This window comes from Phyllobates terribilis, unplaced genomic scaffold (assembly GCF_046119375.1).
Source record: "Phyllobates terribilis strain yellow unplaced genomic scaffold, ASM4611937v1 Scaffold_4__5_contigs__length_816908805, whole genome shotgun sequence".
NCBI lineage: Eukaryota > Metazoa > Chordata > Amphibia > Anura > Dendrobatidae > Phyllobates > Phyllobates terribilis.
Window position 1 is genome coordinate 316,550,445 of NW_027362764.1, and position 18,624 is coordinate 316,569,068.

The 18,624-nt window shown below is 46.2% G+C and overlaps 1 protein-coding gene across 3 annotated transcripts in view; it reads left to right on the top strand.

Annotated features, from left to right (window-relative positions):
* The window catches only part of VWC2 (von Willebrand factor C domain containing 2), a 1,471,707-nt gene that overhangs the window by 902,247 nt on the left and 550,836 nt on the right, over window positions 1-18,624 (top strand). For all 3 annotated transcript variants that reach the window (XM_073676624.1, XM_073676622.1, XM_073676623.1), the window contains exon 3: window positions 16,630-16,759. In XM_073676624.1, coding sequence (XP_073532725.1) covers window positions 16,630-16,759 — 130 coding nt within the window. The remainder of the gene's footprint in view (window positions 1-16,629; window positions 16,760-18,624) is intronic.

Here is an 18,624-nt window from a genome sequence, read left to right on the forward strand (position 1 = left end):
GAGTCAGCATCTCCTTCACCAGTCGGACGGCAGGGTCACTGTCTTGCGTTTCCTCCCAGTTGTAGTGAGGCAAGGGGTTAACCGTAGCGGCTTGCTTACTTCTTACCCGATGGGAATACTGGATAGTCCCATGACGGTGGAACGCGGGGAGTTCGACTTCTTCCAGTCCCTCTGGATCTTCTCCTACGTCCGGTAGGTTTGGCATCCTGGACAGGGCGTCCCCGTTGGTATTGGAGCGTCCTGCCCGGTATTTGATTGTGAACTCGTAGTTGGACAGACGGGCCATCCATCTCTGCTCTAGGGCACCGAGTCTTGCCGTGTCCAGGTGTGTCAACGGGTTGTTATCCGTGTACACGGTGAACCGGGAAGAAGCGAGGTAGTGCTTAAAGCGTTCGGTGACTGCCCACACCACTGCCAGGAACTCTAGCTTAAATGAGCTGTAATTCTCAGGGTTTCTTTCGGTGGGTCGCAGTTTTCGACTGGCGTAAGCGATTACTCGTTCTTTCCCCTGCTGGATCTGGAACAGTACGGCTCCTAGCCCGATGTTACTTGCGTCGGTGTAGAGGATAAAGGGCTGGCTGTAATCAGGGTACGCCAGGATTTCATCCCCCGTGAGGGCCATCTTCAGCTGGCGGAAGGACTCTTCTTCTAACTTCTCCCATTTGAAGGGCGGCTTCTGGTTCTTGGCCTTCCGGGACTGGCCTATCAGGAGGTCCTGCATAGGAGCTGCCTTTTTGGTGAAACCGGGGATGAATCTGCGGTAATAGCCTACCAACCCGAGGAACTGCCGCACTTCCTTTACACTGGAGGGACTTGGCCATTCCTTAATTGCGGTGATCTTTTCAGGGTTGGGAGCCACTCCGTCAGCGCTCACCACGTGTCCCAGGTACTGCACCTTTGGTTTTAGGAGGTGACACTTGGAGGGTTTTACCTTTAGGCCGTAGTTTGCCAGAGCTTCGAACACTTCCGCCAGGTGTTTCAGGTGGTCCTCATAAGTCTTGGAATATACGATGACATCGTCCAGGTACAACAGGACCGTCTCGAAGTTTCTGTGGCCCAGACAGCACTCCATTAATCGTTCAAAGGTTCCTGGTGCGTTACAGAGTCCGAACGGCATGCAGGTAAACTCGCTAAGTCCCATCGGGGTGGTGAATGCGGTCTTCTCCCGGTCCGCCTCTGCTACAGGAACCTGCCAGTACCCGCTAGTGAGATCCAAGGTAGAGAAGAAGTTAGCAGATCTTAAAGCAGCCAAAGACTCCTCTATCCTTGGTAAGGGGTACGCATCCTTGTGTGTGATACGGTTGATTTTCCGGTAATCTACACACATCCTCATGGTGTTGTCTTTCTTTTTGACTAAGACTAGTGGAGCTGCCCAGGGGCTACAGCTATCCCTGATCACCCCAGCCTCCTTCATGTCCCTAAGCATCCCCTTGGCGTGTTGGTAGTGTGCAGGGGGTACGGGTCGATACCTCTCTTTTATGGGAAGATGGTCTCCCGTGGGGATGTGGTGTTCTACCCCCTTGACTCGCCCGAAGTCTAACGGGTGTTTACTAAACACTCTCTCGTACTCTTGAACCACCCGATAGACTCCCTGTCTCTGGTGTGAGGGAGTGGAGTCAGTACCCAAATGTAGTTGCTGACACCAGTCCTCCATTGTTTCCTTAGAGCCGTTACCTTCCTCCGGGGAAGATGGAGGCAAGGGTTCTACGGACTGTATGGAGTTTTGATTGATGGTATACAATTTGGCTAGCGTGGAATACCGGGGCAGGTACACTTCCCTCTTCCCGATATTTATTATGCGAACGGGCACCCTCCCATGGCGTACATTGACCACCCACCGTGCTGTCAAAATGGTGGGCCTACTGTCTGAGTAAACTGGTTCTACCATTGCCTGGTAATCTCTACCTCTCAGACCAATAGCTGCCCGGCACCAAATCATCATTTCACTTTTTGGGGGCATGGCAATAGGGAAAGGGTCACACATTCTTACGCTACCAATCTCACCACCGGAGAGTTCTATCTGTTGCCGTCGCATCAGTGCCCGGATCTCTTTCTGGAGCACTCGCTGCTGGCCGGAGCTGGCGTTCTTGGCAACCTGCTGTAAAAGGAAAATCACCTCTGCAAGACAATTTTCAATTACATTAGTTCCTAGAGTTATCTTTGGGTGACTCTCGTGCTTGTCAATGTCTACAATGATCAGTCCCTGTGCCGCCAATTCGACTCTACCGATTTTAATGGTCACCTCTTTAAATCCAATCCGTGGCACGGGCTGACCATTGCTGGCGATGATACTCAAGTCGTCGTCAGGGTAGCGGGTGCTATCCGAGTCATTCCAGTACTGCTTGAAGAGCACGTACGGGATAGTGGTAACCTGTGACCCGGTGTCCAGTAGGGCACTCATGGGGATGCCATCCAGTACCACAGGCAAGACTGGACGTCCTCCCACATATTTGTCGCGCCAGTTCGATGGGCCTGATGATCTTTTTCCTGGGGTTTGGCCCTCTACCCCAGGTTGTGCCAGTTTAAAGGACAGTACCTTGCCATATGTCCGGGTTGATTGCAGCGGCGGCAGATGGGTTGTCCGTCCTCGTTGTATCGGTCGCTGAGTCTTCCTCTGGCCGGTGGGGTCCTCCTTGGTCGACGCCACGGGATGTCCTCCGGTCCGGATGCCAGCTGGATCTTCCCTGGAGTGGAAACCTGTAAAGACTGCACAGTTCGGGTTAGCGCGGCAACGCTTTTAGCTAGCTCTTGGACCTGATGGTGCAGGTCTGGAGCCGGGTCATTGTTCAAAGCCTGCGCATCAGCTCCCACAGACCCTGCCGACAAGGGCGCCGCCTCCTGGTGGTAAGTGGTAATGGGGCGTCTGTGGGTCACAACGCCACCTGGTGCCGGTTCTCGGAGCACCCGGATGGCTCTGTCCTTGAACTGTGCAAATCCCAGATGAGGGTCCTGTAAGGCCATTGCCCGCAACTGGGTTCGGTGGGCATTGCAATATAAACCCTCTATAAATTGTTCAGTCAAAAGCCTGTCCTCGTCTCCCACGCCGTCAGGGTCGGTCTGCTTAATGGCTCTCAGGGCCTCTTGTAGGTTCAGGGCATAGTCCCTTATACTCTCGTGTGCTCGCTGCTTGCACCCGTAGAATCTAAGCTTGATCTCGGCTGAGGTGCGGGTATCAAAGGTGTCCCTCAGCCGGGTTAGTATCCCTGCAACAGTCCTCCCCCCAGGTGGCCAGGACTTTACCTCCCTTTGTGCTGCCCCGGTTAATTGGGCCACCAGGATGCTCACTTTTTGCTCTTCTGTGAGGGGATACACCTGGAAGAGGCTATCCAGCTTTTCTCTAAAGTCATGCAGGGTATGGGACTCCCCTGAGTACTGGGGTAGCCAGGCCACTCCCGGGATATAGGGCATGGTGAAAGGCATGACTGCAGCAGCGGTGGCGCTGGCGGGGGTTGAGGCAGTGAAGCTCTCCTCCGTATCCGACATCTTCCTCCCCCCTAGTGGACCGTGGCCTACCTTGCGATGATCCTCTTCCGTAGGCCGCGGCTCCGCAGTGGATCGTCAGGGTTGAGGACCTTCCGTCGCGCTCCTGTGACGTCGGCGTCTGCTGGGCTCCTTCCAGGACCTTACGCAACGTCCGGACGTGAGGCGGGGCTTCAGTTCTCGCGCGCTTTCGGAGTCCACGCCCCTCTTCTTCCCGCGCGGCGTCTTCAAGATGGCGTCCAACGGCGGGAAAACTCCACGGATGGCGGGAAGAAGGCAGAAGATGGCGCCGGATGGCGGGAAACCTCCACGGATGGCGGGAATCTTCACCACTGGTAAGTTTGAACAGTCTTTTTCAGGCACGCAGTACCCGGTGGTTGCGGGCACGAGATCCTGCCGACTACGCCAAAAGTTGACGCGCCCCTGGGCTTCGTCGCGCGGCATCGCACGCACGGGAGCTTACCCGGAGCCGGATCTGTTGAGGGTTGTAGTCTCGTGGCGGTGACCCGGTCCGTGCCCAGGGAGTCAAACTGAGCGGCGATGTATTAGCGGTAGATGTTGGACGACTACGCCACCCGCTGAATGCAGCGAAGGAGCTGCCGCTGCAGGGCAGACCGCTGAGGCCGGTGGTAGGATTGTGCAGCGTGATAGTATCACCCCCAACCGGAGGGGTATGGCCTCAGGGCAGCCGACGTGGATGATGGGGGTAGCAGGAATCACTCAGAGACGGTGCGGTGTAGTTCAGGGTCTTTACTGGTGATAAAGATAGACCCTCCCGGAGTACTGGCTAGCGATCGGAGCCTGGTCAGTCCTTGAGCAGATGGGATCTCCCCTGGCCAGGCGGAGTTGTAGGCCTCCCAAACTGACTGTACTCTTCTGGCTACCTTGCTAGAGGCGGGTATAAGTAGCCCACGTCCCTGAGTGTACCGTGTGGTGCTCACCCGTATGGCCGGCGACTCGGGGCCTTCTAGTGGCGTCCGCTCCACAACGGCGGTGCTGGTCCCACGCGTGTGACCGTGCCTTCGGGTTTCTTGGCCAGAGGACCTGAAATCCCCTGCCGGGCGGTTTCTGCTGCTGGGTAAAGATTAGTCCCCACAGCCTCGGACTCCGGGTCCGGTGATAGCTTCTCAGTCAGGGCGAGCTCTGCAGCTGCCAGCCCCTGACTCCTTATAGCACTGCTCCCACAGAGCTCCTGATATTCCTTTCCTATATCTGCTTCTCTTCTCTGTCTCTACTTCTTCTCTACACACTAACCCTGCCTCAGCCCTAGGTTTATATAGGGGAAGTTCTTCCCCTCCCAGGACTGGGCAGGAGGTGTGGCATGCATAGGATCCCTGACCAAGAGACCTCCCACCTGCTCTCAGACGTAATATCTCTATCACTGTGGCAACCAGACCCCTGGTGTGTCACACAACAAAACCCAAAATGCCAAAAAAGCCTGTTGTTAAGGGACGTGGACGTGAACGTGGTGTTGTCAGTGGTGCGCGAGAAGGCACTCAGTCTGTGTCAGGTCAGAAGAAGCTTGATGCATCCACTATGTTCCTGGAAAAATTTCTCGGTCTGGAATGTAAACGTGTGTGAAAGCCAGAAGAGCGAGAGCAGATTCTGTCTTGGATAGCAGACAAGGCCTCTATGCATTTGTCAAGTAGCAACAAATCTTCCATGACCACACAGTCTACTGTGGATACACAGAAGGCTGGCCCATCCAATCCTGAAGCTGGTTCTCCTTCCTCCAGTCATTATCAGTCATAGGAGACAAGGTTGGCCACTCCCAGGATCTGTTTAGTACATATCCTTTGGTTGGTTCTGGCCTATCACTGTGTAGCATTGCAGAGGGACAAGAGGAGGTGGCGTGCGTTGATGCTCAAGTATTTGTGGACCTACGTACAGAAGAAAGCCACTTGGCGGAACGTCATTTACTGTCTCCAGAGATGGAGGCTGGCTGATGATGATGAGACACATTTGCCATCAGGTCAGCCTACAATGTTAACTGGGAAGGAAGATGAGCTTGGAAAGAAAGCGTAAATACCCAGCCACGCATCCACAGGCACAAATACTAAACTTGCAGATTGCCAAATTGCTAGCTGTGGAGATGTTGCCATTTAGGCTTGTGGGAACACAGTCTTTCCATGATCTCTTGGCTGTGGCTGCCCCACGATACAGTGTTCCCAGCCGCCAATATTTTGCCCTGTGTGCCGTCCCTGCAATACACAAGCACGTGTTAAACAATCTGAACCGTGCTCTCACCAACGCTGTAACCTGGAAGGTCCACCTAATAACAGACACCTGGACAGGGACGATACATTTCTGTCATGACACACTGAGTGAACCTGGTGGAGGGTGGGACAAAGGCGCAAACGGGAACATCACACATCCTACCCATGCCAAGAATAGCGGGCCCAACTTCTGTCAGGGTTTCCGCCTCTTCATATTTCACTTCCTCTCTCCCTTCTTCCTGCTCATCATCCTCTGCTGAATTACCCTCCCCATCACTGCCAAGCTGGGACCTGTGCAGCAGCGCATCGGCAAAGCAACAACACGCTCTGCTGAAGCTGATCTGTTTAGGTCAGAAAGCACACACTGCAGCAGAGCTGTGGCAAGCTTTAAAACAAAAGACCGATCAGTGTCTCACCCCGCTGCACCTCCACCCAGGTCTGGTCATCTGCAATAATGGGCGTAACCTGGTGGCGGCTTTAAAGGTCGGCAAGCTGGAACACGTGCCATGCGTGGCTCACGTGCTGAATCTAGTTGTTCAGAAATTTCTGATTGCTTACCGTGACTTGCCGTACCTACTTGATTAAGGGTGCCGTATTAGCGCCCATTTCCACCATTTCTATACTGCTTTTGCTGCTCTTACAGCGCTGCAAAGGCGCTTGAATTTTCCAAGTCATCGACTCATTTGCGACCTGCCCACGAGGTGGAACTCCACCTATCATATGTTGGCAAGGATTAGCAGATGGCAGTAGCTGAATACCAGCTTCAGCATGACCATCCCGCTGCTGTGTCTCTTGAAACAATCACTGTATAATCTCAAAGAGGAAGCTTTGAGTGCCCAGCATGTTGGTATGGAGCCAGATTTCCCAATGGGTGTTAATACCCAGCCGAGTCAATATTCTGAGGCAACAATGGGTGATGAGGAGGAAGATGAGGAGAATGAGGAGGGAGACGACTTGTTTTTCTGTGCTACCTAGGAGACTCATAATGCTACAGAGGGGACACACAACCCAAGGTTCATGTCTGTCCAGGCTGGATGGGCTGGAGAGGAGGACGAGGAGGTGGAGGAGGAGGAGGAGGAGGAGGTGAGTCAGCGTGAGGAAAGGATGTGTACTTTTTCTACTTTTGGGGACACAGAACATTTGCCTTTCTGCAGCTTGTCCCACATTTCACAGTTCATGTGTAAGTGTCTGTGGCAAGAACCTCGCGTGATACACATTTTATCCAACAACCTATACTGGTTGGTCACCTTTCTCGATCCACGGTAGAAGGAGAAATCTCCTTCTCTCCTTTTGGAGTCACCAAAGAGTTTTACAATGGAATCGTTCAAGAGGGCCGTTGTAGATCAGTTGTTGAAAACATCACCCACAGACAATGCTGGTGGCAGAGGGACCGTCTCTTTTCAACACCAAGGGATAATGGGGAGAGGCACAAACACCAGCTCCAACAGAGGTGGGGGGAAAATGTGCACAAATTGGGTAATTTTCAATAAACCAGCACAACAGCAAGGGCTATGTGTGCCTGTAACAATGCTAAGGAGGGATAAGTTGCAGAACATGGTCAAGGGGTACTTAAGTGACCATACGTGAGTCCTTTTTAATACTTCAGTTCCCTTTAATTATTGGGTGTCTAAGCTGAACACTTGGCCCGACCTCCTTATATGCCTTGGAGGTGCTGGCCTGCCCGGCTGCTAGTGTGGTGTCAGAGCGTGTTTTCAGTTCGGCTGGGGCAATCATCACTGATTGGCGCATACGCCTCTCCACGGAAAATGCAGACAGACTTACTATGATTAAATTCAACAAGGACTGGATATCTCCACAGTTTGTAATCCCTCCAGATAAGAGCAAGCCAACCTAAATTCACCAAAAATGCAGATTCATGCTACTGCTGTTAACGTCACCCCCTTCCCATAAAAACCTGTTTCCTTCCTTCATCAACCATGACTCAGCCCATAGGGCTAATTTTTACAAACCCTATGCACATTGTGCAGTGGACAAACCAGGACAGTATTCCTACTCCAGCCTAACTACTATTTGTGATTGGAGGCCCTTGGGATGGTGGCTTTCTGCATCAACCATGACTCAGCCCATAGAGCAAATTTTTACAAACCCTATGAATATTGTGCAGTGGACAAACAAGGACAGTATTCTTGCTCCAGCCTAACTACTATTTGTGATGGGAGGCCCTTGGGATGGTGGCTTCCTGCATCAAGTATAACTCAGCCCATAGAGCTAATTTTTAGAAACCCTATGCATATTGTGCAGTGGACAAACCAGGACAGTATTCCTACTCCAGCCTAACTATTATTTGTGATTGGAGGCCCTTGGGATGGTGGCTTCCTGAGTCAACCATGACTCAGCGCATAGGGCTAATTTTTACAAACCCTATGCACTTTGTGCAGTGGACAAACTAGGACAGTATTCCTACTGCAGGCTAACTACTATTTGTGATTGGAGGCCCTTGAGATGGTGGCTTCCTGCGTCAACCATGACTCAGCCCATAGGGCTAATTTTTACAAACCCTATGCACATTGTGCAGTGGACAAACCAGGACAGTATTCCTACTCCAACCTAACTACTTTTTGTGATTGGAGGCCCTTGGGATGGTGGCTTCCTACGTCAACCATGATTCAGCCCACAGGGCTCATTATTACAAACCCTATGCACATTGTGCAGTGGACAAATCTGGAATATACAGTGGTCCTACCAAACTAATATTTGTCATTGGAGGCCCTTGTCACAGGTTGTGCCACATTGTGACTAAGATAGGGGATACATATTGAATTGAAATGAACTGTCAGTCACCCTATTTGGCAAAAAACTTGCCTGGCTTGTGCCACATTGTGATTGAGATAGGGGATACATGTTTAATAGAAATTTGCACTGACTGTTGGTGACCGACTGATGGCACTCTGAAAACTTGAATTGAGGGCCACAACTGCTACAGTACTCCATCGTAGATAATGTTTGACAAGGGAGGCCCTTGTCATGGAATCTCCTTGCTCCTATGACACAGCCCCCAGGAGTAATTTTTGGAAATACGATGCACATTTTGCACTGGACCAAGTAGTACAGTATCAAGAAGTCTTTTCTTCCTATATAATCTGGGGACTATTGACAATCAAAATCTCTGAGCCATTTGGAGAAGCTTCTCCAACCCATCCTAGAGGGGGGCACCATTTATCCTTTGTCCATTGACTTGCACAAGTGATATATTTGAGCTCGTCAGCCAATTGACTAGTGCAGCTTTATTTTTCCAGTTCACAGAGTTCAGCCAAACCTGAGGATCGCAGGCCGCAGTCACTGCTACCTTCTAGTACTCCATGTCTCTTGGCCTTTTACTCTGTAGTCTCTGCCCTTAAATGAGTTAAATAATAGAGTGAGGGCCCTACAATATGAATAAGTGAGGGCACTCTCAAATGTATTGTACACAAGAGGGACCTCCAAAATCTCTAGAGGAGGGCACTTCAAAATGTATGTTACTGGGCCACACGAGGGCTCTCACAAAACTCAGCTTTCCTGCCTATTGCAGGCCCTCTGAACATTTGAATTTAGGGCTGCAGTATCACATGGTGGTGGTGGAGGAGGAGGAGGAGGGTCAAGCCCAACGCTACAATGGGCACATTGTAAACTGCTATTGAATATGTATTCCACTATCTGAGTGTCAATGATGAAGGGACCGCCCCAATGTCTAAGTAACAGCTGTTCCTCCAAAACGCATGTTAAAGAGCCACCTGAGGCCTCTCAGGTCAAAGATTAACATACCTACTGGTGCGTTCTAGCTGTGCTTGTAAACTGCTGGGGAATAGCAAACTAAAAATGATGTATGACAGAGGGACCTACAAAATGTATAAGTCAGGGCCCTCCCAATAGTAAAAGGTGAAAAAAAGCCACAACAGTATGTGTGAACAAAGGCTAAAAGCTATATTTTTTTGGTTTCTCTTGTTTATTTAGCCTTATATACAAGTGATTGTGCAGGAAAAACTGTTTCTTAAGGCTATGTGCCCACGATGCAGAAATGCTCAGGATTTTTTCCTGAGCGTTTCTGCATCTCCCTGGCAGAAAAAACGCATGCGGATTGTACATGCGGATTGTACATGCCCTTTCCTGCCAGGGACATGCGGAAGTGAAGCGCTCTTCACTTGCATTTCCGCATGCGGATTGTACATGTGTTTTTCCTGCCAGGGACATGCGGATGTGAAGCGTTCTTCACTTGCATTTCCGCATGCGGGTTGACAAGCGCTTTCCAAGCAATTTTAGCATCACTTGAAAAGTGCTAGTCAACTTGGTCACACTATATAAATCCATGCAAACGGCATGGATTTATATACTGTGACCGAAAGAATGGTAAAAAATAAAAAAATAAATCTATACTTACCTTCTGATGGCCCCCACAGTCTTGCTTCAAGCTCCGTCCAGGCTGCCGGCAGCGGTACACTGAAGGACCTGCCGACGTCAGCGTCGCGTGACCCGTCACATGACTATGACGTCAGCGCAGGTCCTTCAGTCCATCGCTAGCTGCTGGCATGAAAGGACGAGTGCAGCGGGGGTCGTCAGAAGGTAAATATAATCTTTATTTTTTATTTTATTCTTTATTTCACAGGTTGTCTGGTACCCGGGTCCGGAGGAGAGTCTCCTCTCCTCCACACCTGGGTACCATCTGCACATTGAACGCATGTATTCCGCATGTCCTTATCTAGTGAAGCGGAATGCACGCGTTCTAATGCAAGTCAATGGCGGCGAATACGTAGCACTTCCGCAAAATAGTTGGTAGTGCTGCGTTTTTTTCCGCAATGATAATCCGCAGCAGAAATTTCCGCAGCATGTGCACAGCACATGCGGATTATCATTGGGAAACATGGCAGGCCTTCTACCATGCATTTTTTAAGCGTTTCTGCAGCGTTTTTGCCGCTTAAAAAATGCATCATGGGCACACAGCCTTAACCTTTTTGGCCTCTTAAATGCAATTTAGGTTAGGTTTAGTAGTTGTTCTTGTGTGTCTGTAAAAGTGGCAGAATACTGCGACAAAGTTATTCCCAGAAACCATATGTGAGTCAGAAATGCATGCAGTCACATTCTTCAGGTTCTTCCCATTCTGTTTCATCACTTTCCTGTCCATTTCAGTCTTTTCCTCAGGCCCCCAGACCACTTTATAGGGTCCAGCAGAAAATTACTCGCATTTCCAATTGACTTACATTGTACTCGCTATTCGGAATGAATACGCGATTATTACAAAGTACTCGTTACGAGTATAGCGATTACGAATATTATGGTGCTCGCTCATCACTAGTTATGTCATCAAAAAAGTTCCATTTTGGTCTCACTTGCCCAGACTATGTTCTCCCAGTATTTCACAGGCTTGTCTAAATATTGTTGAGCAAACTTTATTTGTACTTGGATATGCTTTTTTTTCAGCAATGGAGTTTTGCATAGTGAGCGAGCATACAGTCTATGGAGGTTGAGTGCATTACTTTCTTTTAAACAATTGTATCTGCTGATTCCAGGTCTTTCTGTAGCTCTCCCCAGGTCGTCCTTGGTTCTTTGACAACTCTTCTGATAATTCTTTTCACTCCTCTGTCTGAAGTCTTGCGGGGAGCACCTGGTTGTGACCTGTTTAATGTGAAATTATGTTCTTTCCACTTACAGATTATGGCCTCAACAGTGCTCGCTAGAACCTTCAGTAGTTTAGAAATTCTTCTGTAACTAATAACATCAGAATGTTTAGCAAAAATAAGGTTGCAAAGGTCTTAAGACACTGGTTTTATCCATCTTGAGATGTTTCTTGTGTGGCACCTTGGTAATGAGACACCTTTTATAGGCTATCAGTTGAACCAGCTGATGTTATTTTTCAGTAAGTCGCAGGATTGCTTTCTAATTAATGATAGATTTCAGTTGGTGTCATGACTTTCTCTGTCTTTTTCCACATCTTTCTTCATATGTTCAATACTTTTTTCCTGTGTCATTTCTCATTATTACACATAACTTAATTTATGGACATCTATGATTTGATTTCATAGAATCATAGAATCATAGAATGGTAGAGTTGGAAGGGACCTCCTGGGTCATCTGGTCCAACCCCCTGCTCAAAGCAGGATTCACTAGATCATCTCAGACAGATGTCTGTCCAGCCTCTGTTTGAAGACGTCCATTGAAGGGGAACTCACCACCTCTCGTGGCAGCCTGTTCCACTCATTAATCACCCTAACTGTCAAAAAGTTTTTTCTAATATCTAATCTGTGTCTCCTCCCATTTAGTTTCATCCCATTGCTTCTAGTCTTTCCTTGTGCAAATGAGAATAAAGATGATCCTTCTACAATGTGACAGCCCTTGACATATTTGTAGACAGCTATTAAGTCTCCTCTCAGTCTTCTTTTTTGCAAGCTAAACATTCCCAAATCCTGCAACTGTTCCTCATAGGACATGGTTTGCAGACCAGTCACCATTCTGGTCGCTCTTCTCTGAACTTGCTCCAGTTTGTCCAGATTTATTTGCCTGTGTGGATTGGATGTTTTGTTAATGACATCTGGTGAGAATTTAATGGCAATAGCACCATTAGAAATATATTTACTTAGAATTGGTGACATTTTCACTACTTATTTCACCTGCTGTAAATGAATTATTGGTCAACATTTTGGCCAAAATATCAAGCTCACAACACACGTCAATGGTTGTCATTGTCTTGTGAGTCCCTACTCTAAAATCAAGAACAAAACAGCAAAAAGGACAAAATAAATTCAAAAGATATAGCAGAAAAAGGCAGCCAAAATATTTCCTAACACAGGCCAGAAAATTAATGCACTTATCAGAATGTACCAATTCTCCCTTGATGAAGGCAGAGGGTAACACAAGTGCAAGATACTGATGTAACCATCTCCATCTGCACATGTGCCACCTCTGGCAGCCATTTTTCTAAAGTCCACCGCAAGGAAATTAATGGGAAAGTGAGGGGACTCCGCTCAACACTGACATTCTCTGACAGCCCAGGGGTCTGCAGCCTCGCAACGCTAGGGTACCCCCTCCTCCCAGCCAGAGGCACGCAGCATTGCCCCACTCCTGCTGCCGCTGGCCTCCAGCAGCAGCGATCCTGCCTCATGTGACCCCGCTTCAACGCAGCTGCCCTCCCCGGTAAGCTACAATCAGTTTATGAGACGCACCCACATTTTCCTCCCAAATTTTGGGGAAAAAAGTGTGTCTTAAGCCACAGCCCCATCAGTATTTAGTCAGTATTCAATCAGTTTTTTTTCTCAAGAGTGGGTGCCAAACCAAGACCAGGAGTGGGTGATAAATGCAGAATTGGTGACTTGTTTCTATTATACCTTTTCTCTGATTGTTCCTTACCTGGTTTTGGCTTCCACTCCTGAGAAAAATTACTGACCAAATACTGATAGTGGAGCTGTGGCCTTATAATTTGAAAAATACGGTATATCTCTATTTTGTGTTAAAAGTGTACATTTTTTAAACTGTTGTATACAAAGTGGGTTGTGACCAATAAACATTCTTAGGCCATGGCCTCACTATCAGTATTTAGTCAGTATTTGGTCAGTATTTTTTCTCAGGAGTGGGAGCCAAAACCAGGAGTGGGTGATAAATGCAGAATTGGTGACTTGTTTCTATTACACCTTTTCTCTGATTGTTTCTCACCTGGTTTTGGCTCCTACTCCTGAGAAAAAATACTGACCAAATACTGATAGTGGGGCCGTGGCCTTACGGTTGCAGTCTTTGAATTAGTTTTATGAGCCAAAGGATAGAGAAGTATTAGTAATTTCTGTGAATGTACCATTCCTTTTGAATCTACATCTGACTTTGGCTCAAAATCCTTTCTGAAACATTAGCACAAAACTGGAGTTTGTGTTGCTTTTTCCAAAACATCTCTTGATTCCCATAGGGTACGTGCACACATCATCTTTCTTAGGCAGATTGAACTCTAAAATCCACCTGAATAAACAATGACTTAATACTCAAAAGACTGAAAATATATATATTTCTATGTAAAAAAACAACCTGGTGTTCATATGTTCATTCTTTTGAGCATGCTTTTATCACTTCAGGTTTCAAAAGACGCTGAGTGGTTAAAAAAGTGAGTAGACCAATCTTCAGGTATCTGAAGATGTTCTGTATTTTATAATAGTATCGGAATGTTCAAAAAGTGCCTGAAAAATGCAGAGGGATCTTCTTGAGTGTCTTGCCAGCATTCTTACTTGAAAACTGCTAACGGTTTCTTCATGGCTGTATGGAGTTAAATAGAAAACAGTGGAAAATGCTAGTAACAAATACACCTTTAAAAATGCTGGAAAAACATTCTAAGAACCCGTTGGGGGTCAAAAACTTAGAAAAAGTGCTCAGGCAACAACAACAAAAAACATTAATAAAGATGCTTAAAAAAACCTGTCGTTTTCAGAAGTGTCTTCCTCTTGAAAAAACTCAACGGGTTCACCAACCTGAAAATGACATCATGTACACATACTGTAGCCTTTTGCTATGTTCACAATCAGTATTTTGAGGAGTTCAAAAACCGTGATTTTTTTTTAAATAGAAATTGCTTCAGTGAGCTTGCTGTTTGGGAGTTTTTTGAAAAAGTTTTTGTTTCCTTTAAGTATTTTTTGCAGCCTTTTGAATGAACAGCCTAGGAATAGCCTGGAAAGTTTTTTTCAGGATCTTCTTCAGAGAAGTGACATGTGCTTTCTTTTTTCCACCAAGCATATTTCAAAATCTCTTATGGAAAAAAAAGATCAAATAATACTATGTATGCCCAGAGTCTTTTTCTGAGTTTTCGCAGCAGAAACTGAGAAGAGCATCCAATTTTTTGAAAAGTTTTGCATGTTTTAGGAGGATTTAAAAGATTCCTCACAGTTTGCTATCAGTGGCTATGTGGACATGGAGTTTTTGGCCACGGCCCCACTATCAGTATTTGGTCAGTATTCGGTAAGTATTTTTTCGCAGGAGAGTCTTTTTGTTGAGGTTCTTTTTTTAAGAAAACTGAGCAGAACCTCCATGTTTCTGAGGCATTTTGAATTTATGAGGGGATTTGAAGCGTTTCCTCTCAGTTTTCATTCAGTTTCTGTTCCAAAAACTCCTCAAATAAGGGCTCTTTTACACATCCGTGTTTCCAGTCTGTGTGGTGACAGTTTTCAAATCTATGGGTCTACGCACGTCAGTGTGTTTCCACAGACCGTGTGTCCGTGTTCTCCGCACGCTGACATATCCGTTTTTTTGCTGATGCACGGTCCGCAAAAGTGTCTCATGCTGAACACACATGGATGACAGTGCCTGGGAATCAGAGGTACAATTCGTTCTGTTCCCAAGCGCCGAAGAACCAGAAATATATGGACATGTGAAACCAGCCCAACTCTGTGTACTCAAAGCCAAAACGAGTTTCCTGAAGCATTTTCTGCTTGCAAAAATGATGTTTTTCCATGCCTGAAATAGAGGTCATCGGCATGTACCTTAAGGGCGTGTTAATACTACGTTTTTTTTTGGTGTTTAAAATTGACCATTTTTCAAGCAGAAGATGCTACAGGAAACATTTTTCTCTACTGTTTTGTAAACCCGAAGCCCATTTTTTTGGGGGATCCTTTTGGTCGCTTACTTGACATTTTTGCTCTGACTTTTTTCCAGGCTTTTAGTTTGTGCCAGTATTTTTTTGTGTGGTTTTTTTTATATCTATGTTTTTTCTGCTGTGTTCAACAGTTTTTTTAACTCCATGAAGCAATGAAGAAAAAGCTAGCTTTTTTTTGTTGCGGAAACATTACAAAAATGTTAAAAAATAATCCCAGGTGTTTTCCAGGCATCTTCTTAGCCTTCTCATTGAATTGAACTGTAAATACTAAGTTTCTTTCTAGTGGAAAATGCCTGAAGATTAATCATGTCACTTCTTTTAACCACTTGGTATATTTAGAAAGCCTGAAGCCTTTCAAAGACGCACAAAAGTTGGAATATATGAATAGCAAGTTCTTTTTATATAGAAATTAATATGTTAATTCTATTGAGAGAATTCTGCATTTCTTTTGCAGCGTTTTCCATGCAAAAACGTCAGAAAAAGATAAGGTGTGAACACTCCCTAAGTATTTTTTTTCAGGTCAGATAGATGAGTGGTAAAGTCTAAGAATACTCTTTCACTAGATTGACTCTTAAAAGGGATGCCTGGAATTGATATATTTTCTTCTATCATGTGTGACAAAGTCACTGGTAAAGTGCCGCAGGGGAGATATGTTCCCCTGAGGCTATTAGCTTCAGTGAATTAAAACCGTTAAGTTCCCTCCAGCATGTTATTTGCAGAGAGGGGTTAATACACCTTTTGTAAAAGGGCGTGTTTTTATGGGAACAACCATAGAGTGGACAGGAGGTTGTTCTCCATATCTCCACCTCAGAGTGTGGTCTTGGATTTAAATAAATGGCCTGCTGAGGCATTAGTTGTTCAGTGTATAAGGAGGGGCCAACTCTAGAGAAAGGAGCTTGTGATTGTACTAACCTGAACCCTGTATGTTTTTTGAGCCCTGTGAGGATGGATCCCCACAGGCCTCTGGACTGTGCTGTTTTCTTTTGTTTAAATTTTCTGGCCAAGAAAGGCCTGTTTGATTTGATAGACTTTACAGTGATTTATGCCTGCACTAATAAATCACTGAGAAATTTAAAGCAACAGCATTCCTGCGTTTACCTTCGTGTGCAGCTGAGTGAGCGATCTACCACATATGAAAGAAATGGATAGAAAATATGGGGAGTGGGTTTAACTTTTTTTTAGACAAAATTATTTAAAAAATGATTAACTAGAAAAGCAGATTATTTTGATAAAAAAATGACTTTCCCAGACAGTCTTTACTTTATCAAAAGTGCCAAGGATGACACAAATATATAAGCATATATTTCAGATTTACTGTGTAGATGATGCTAGACTGACATTATTGTCCATATCAATAACTATTAGTTCTATCTTTTTTAGGTTTCTCCTTGTGAGAAATGTCGCTGTGACCCTAATGGTGAAGTTATGTGCACTGTGTCGGCATGTCCTCAGACGGAATGTGTGGACCCAGTCTATGAGCCTGATCAGTGCTGTCCCATCTGCAAAAATGGTAAACATTGCATTCTATTATCTAGTAATTCAGACACTGAAATTATGTAGAATAATTTGGTGTATCATTGAACTTTTTATATAAAACTACTTCAATTTGTCAGAAAATGAAGATTATTACATGTTTTTTTTAAATCTTTAACCTTGCATTTACAATATTCTTTTTACACACTGTTACTGTAGATCGATGCACATGTCTCAATTACATTTAAGGAACAGAAAGCAACAAATATTAAGATGGATAAATTAGTTTCATGCCATTGTGGCTATCATTTATTAGCAATCATAATAATTGAACCATATACATATGATTACTAGTGATGAGCGAGCATACTCGCAAGTACTTGGTCGAGCATCTCAGTACTCGAGATGCTCGGAGCTCGCCGAGTACTTGCGAGATGCTCGGGTGGATGCTCGGGTCCCCTCCCTGCATGTTTGGCGCTCTTTAGAGAGCCAAACAAGATGCAGAGATTGCCTGCCACTCATTGTAATGCCGCACCCATGGTGGTTGTGGCATTACAGTGATTGGCTGGCCACACAGCGTCATCAGATCTATATATCAGACCTGGCGCCGCTGTGCTCGTCACAGTCACTCCGGATCAGACAGTGTAGGGAGAGGTGCTGCTTCATCAGGGAGAGATTTGCTTGTGTATTAGGTAGTGTAGGGAGAAAAAACGTACATTACACATAACCATCTTAACAAACAGTCCTTCTGAGGACTAATCCATCTGCAGAGATAACAGGCAGGCAGGGTGTATAGGCAGGCGGTGTATATAGCAGACTGCAGTGCATATAGCACAAGAGGCTCCATTCCAATTATGCCTTCTGCTGCTGTTAGATATTTCTATACAAAGGCCCAGGCCTCAGGGGCCAGGAATACTTTTTTTGGATCTTAATCCTCATTATTTGCTTAAAAAGCAATCGAGAAAACTGTGCTTTTCTGCGCCTTTTGCTTGTTGTCACTGCAGAATACAGCCAGGTCCTTTCCATATTACAGCACTAGAAATCCAACTATTTAAAACTGTGTTTTCTCCATCACAAGGATCACATATATGTTGTCAGAAAAATACAGCCATTTTTGGCCTCCATTCCAATTTTTTTTACTGTGTCAGCGAAGTTTTTGACACCGGTTTGCTGTTCAAACTAGTTACCTAAAGGACAGGTATTTAAAACTCTGTTTTCTCCATCACACAGATCACATAAACCTTGTCATAAAATACTGCCATTTCTGGACTCCATTAAAATTTTCTTTCAGTATGTCAGTGAAGCAACTCACGCCAGTTTGCTGTTCAAACTACTTACCTACAGGCCAGGTATTTAAAACTCGGTTTTCTCTGTCACACGGATCACATATAAGTTCGCTCCAAACTCAGTCATTTGTAGTGAGCGTGGAAGATACTGTCCTCCATTTAAAATGGGCAAGGCACGTGGCAAGGGACAGGGAACTGGACGTGATGGTGATGATGCATGCAAAGGCCAAGGACAAAGCCGTGGGCAAGCTGAAATTGTGCTACAACAAACACCCACATCTTCTCGCCTGACCTTCCTGTCTAGGGGACCGCAGCACACCACTATTGAACCCAGAGCAGTGTCAAATGGTTGTTGGTTGGATAGCGGATAATGCTTCGAGTCACACCGCCACCACCACCATCACCACCTTGTCTTCCACACTTTCAAGTCTCAGTAGCCCTGAGTCTGGACCGCATATTCCTCACCATGATCCTCCTTCCTCCCACCATGCCGAGTGCCGGAGACAACTGATGACACACTTGGACACTCTGAAGAGTTGTTCACTTTTCCATTTATAGATTTGGGCCTCTCGCCCGGTCTACTTGAAGCGGGGAAAGAGGAGATCGCATGTAGCGA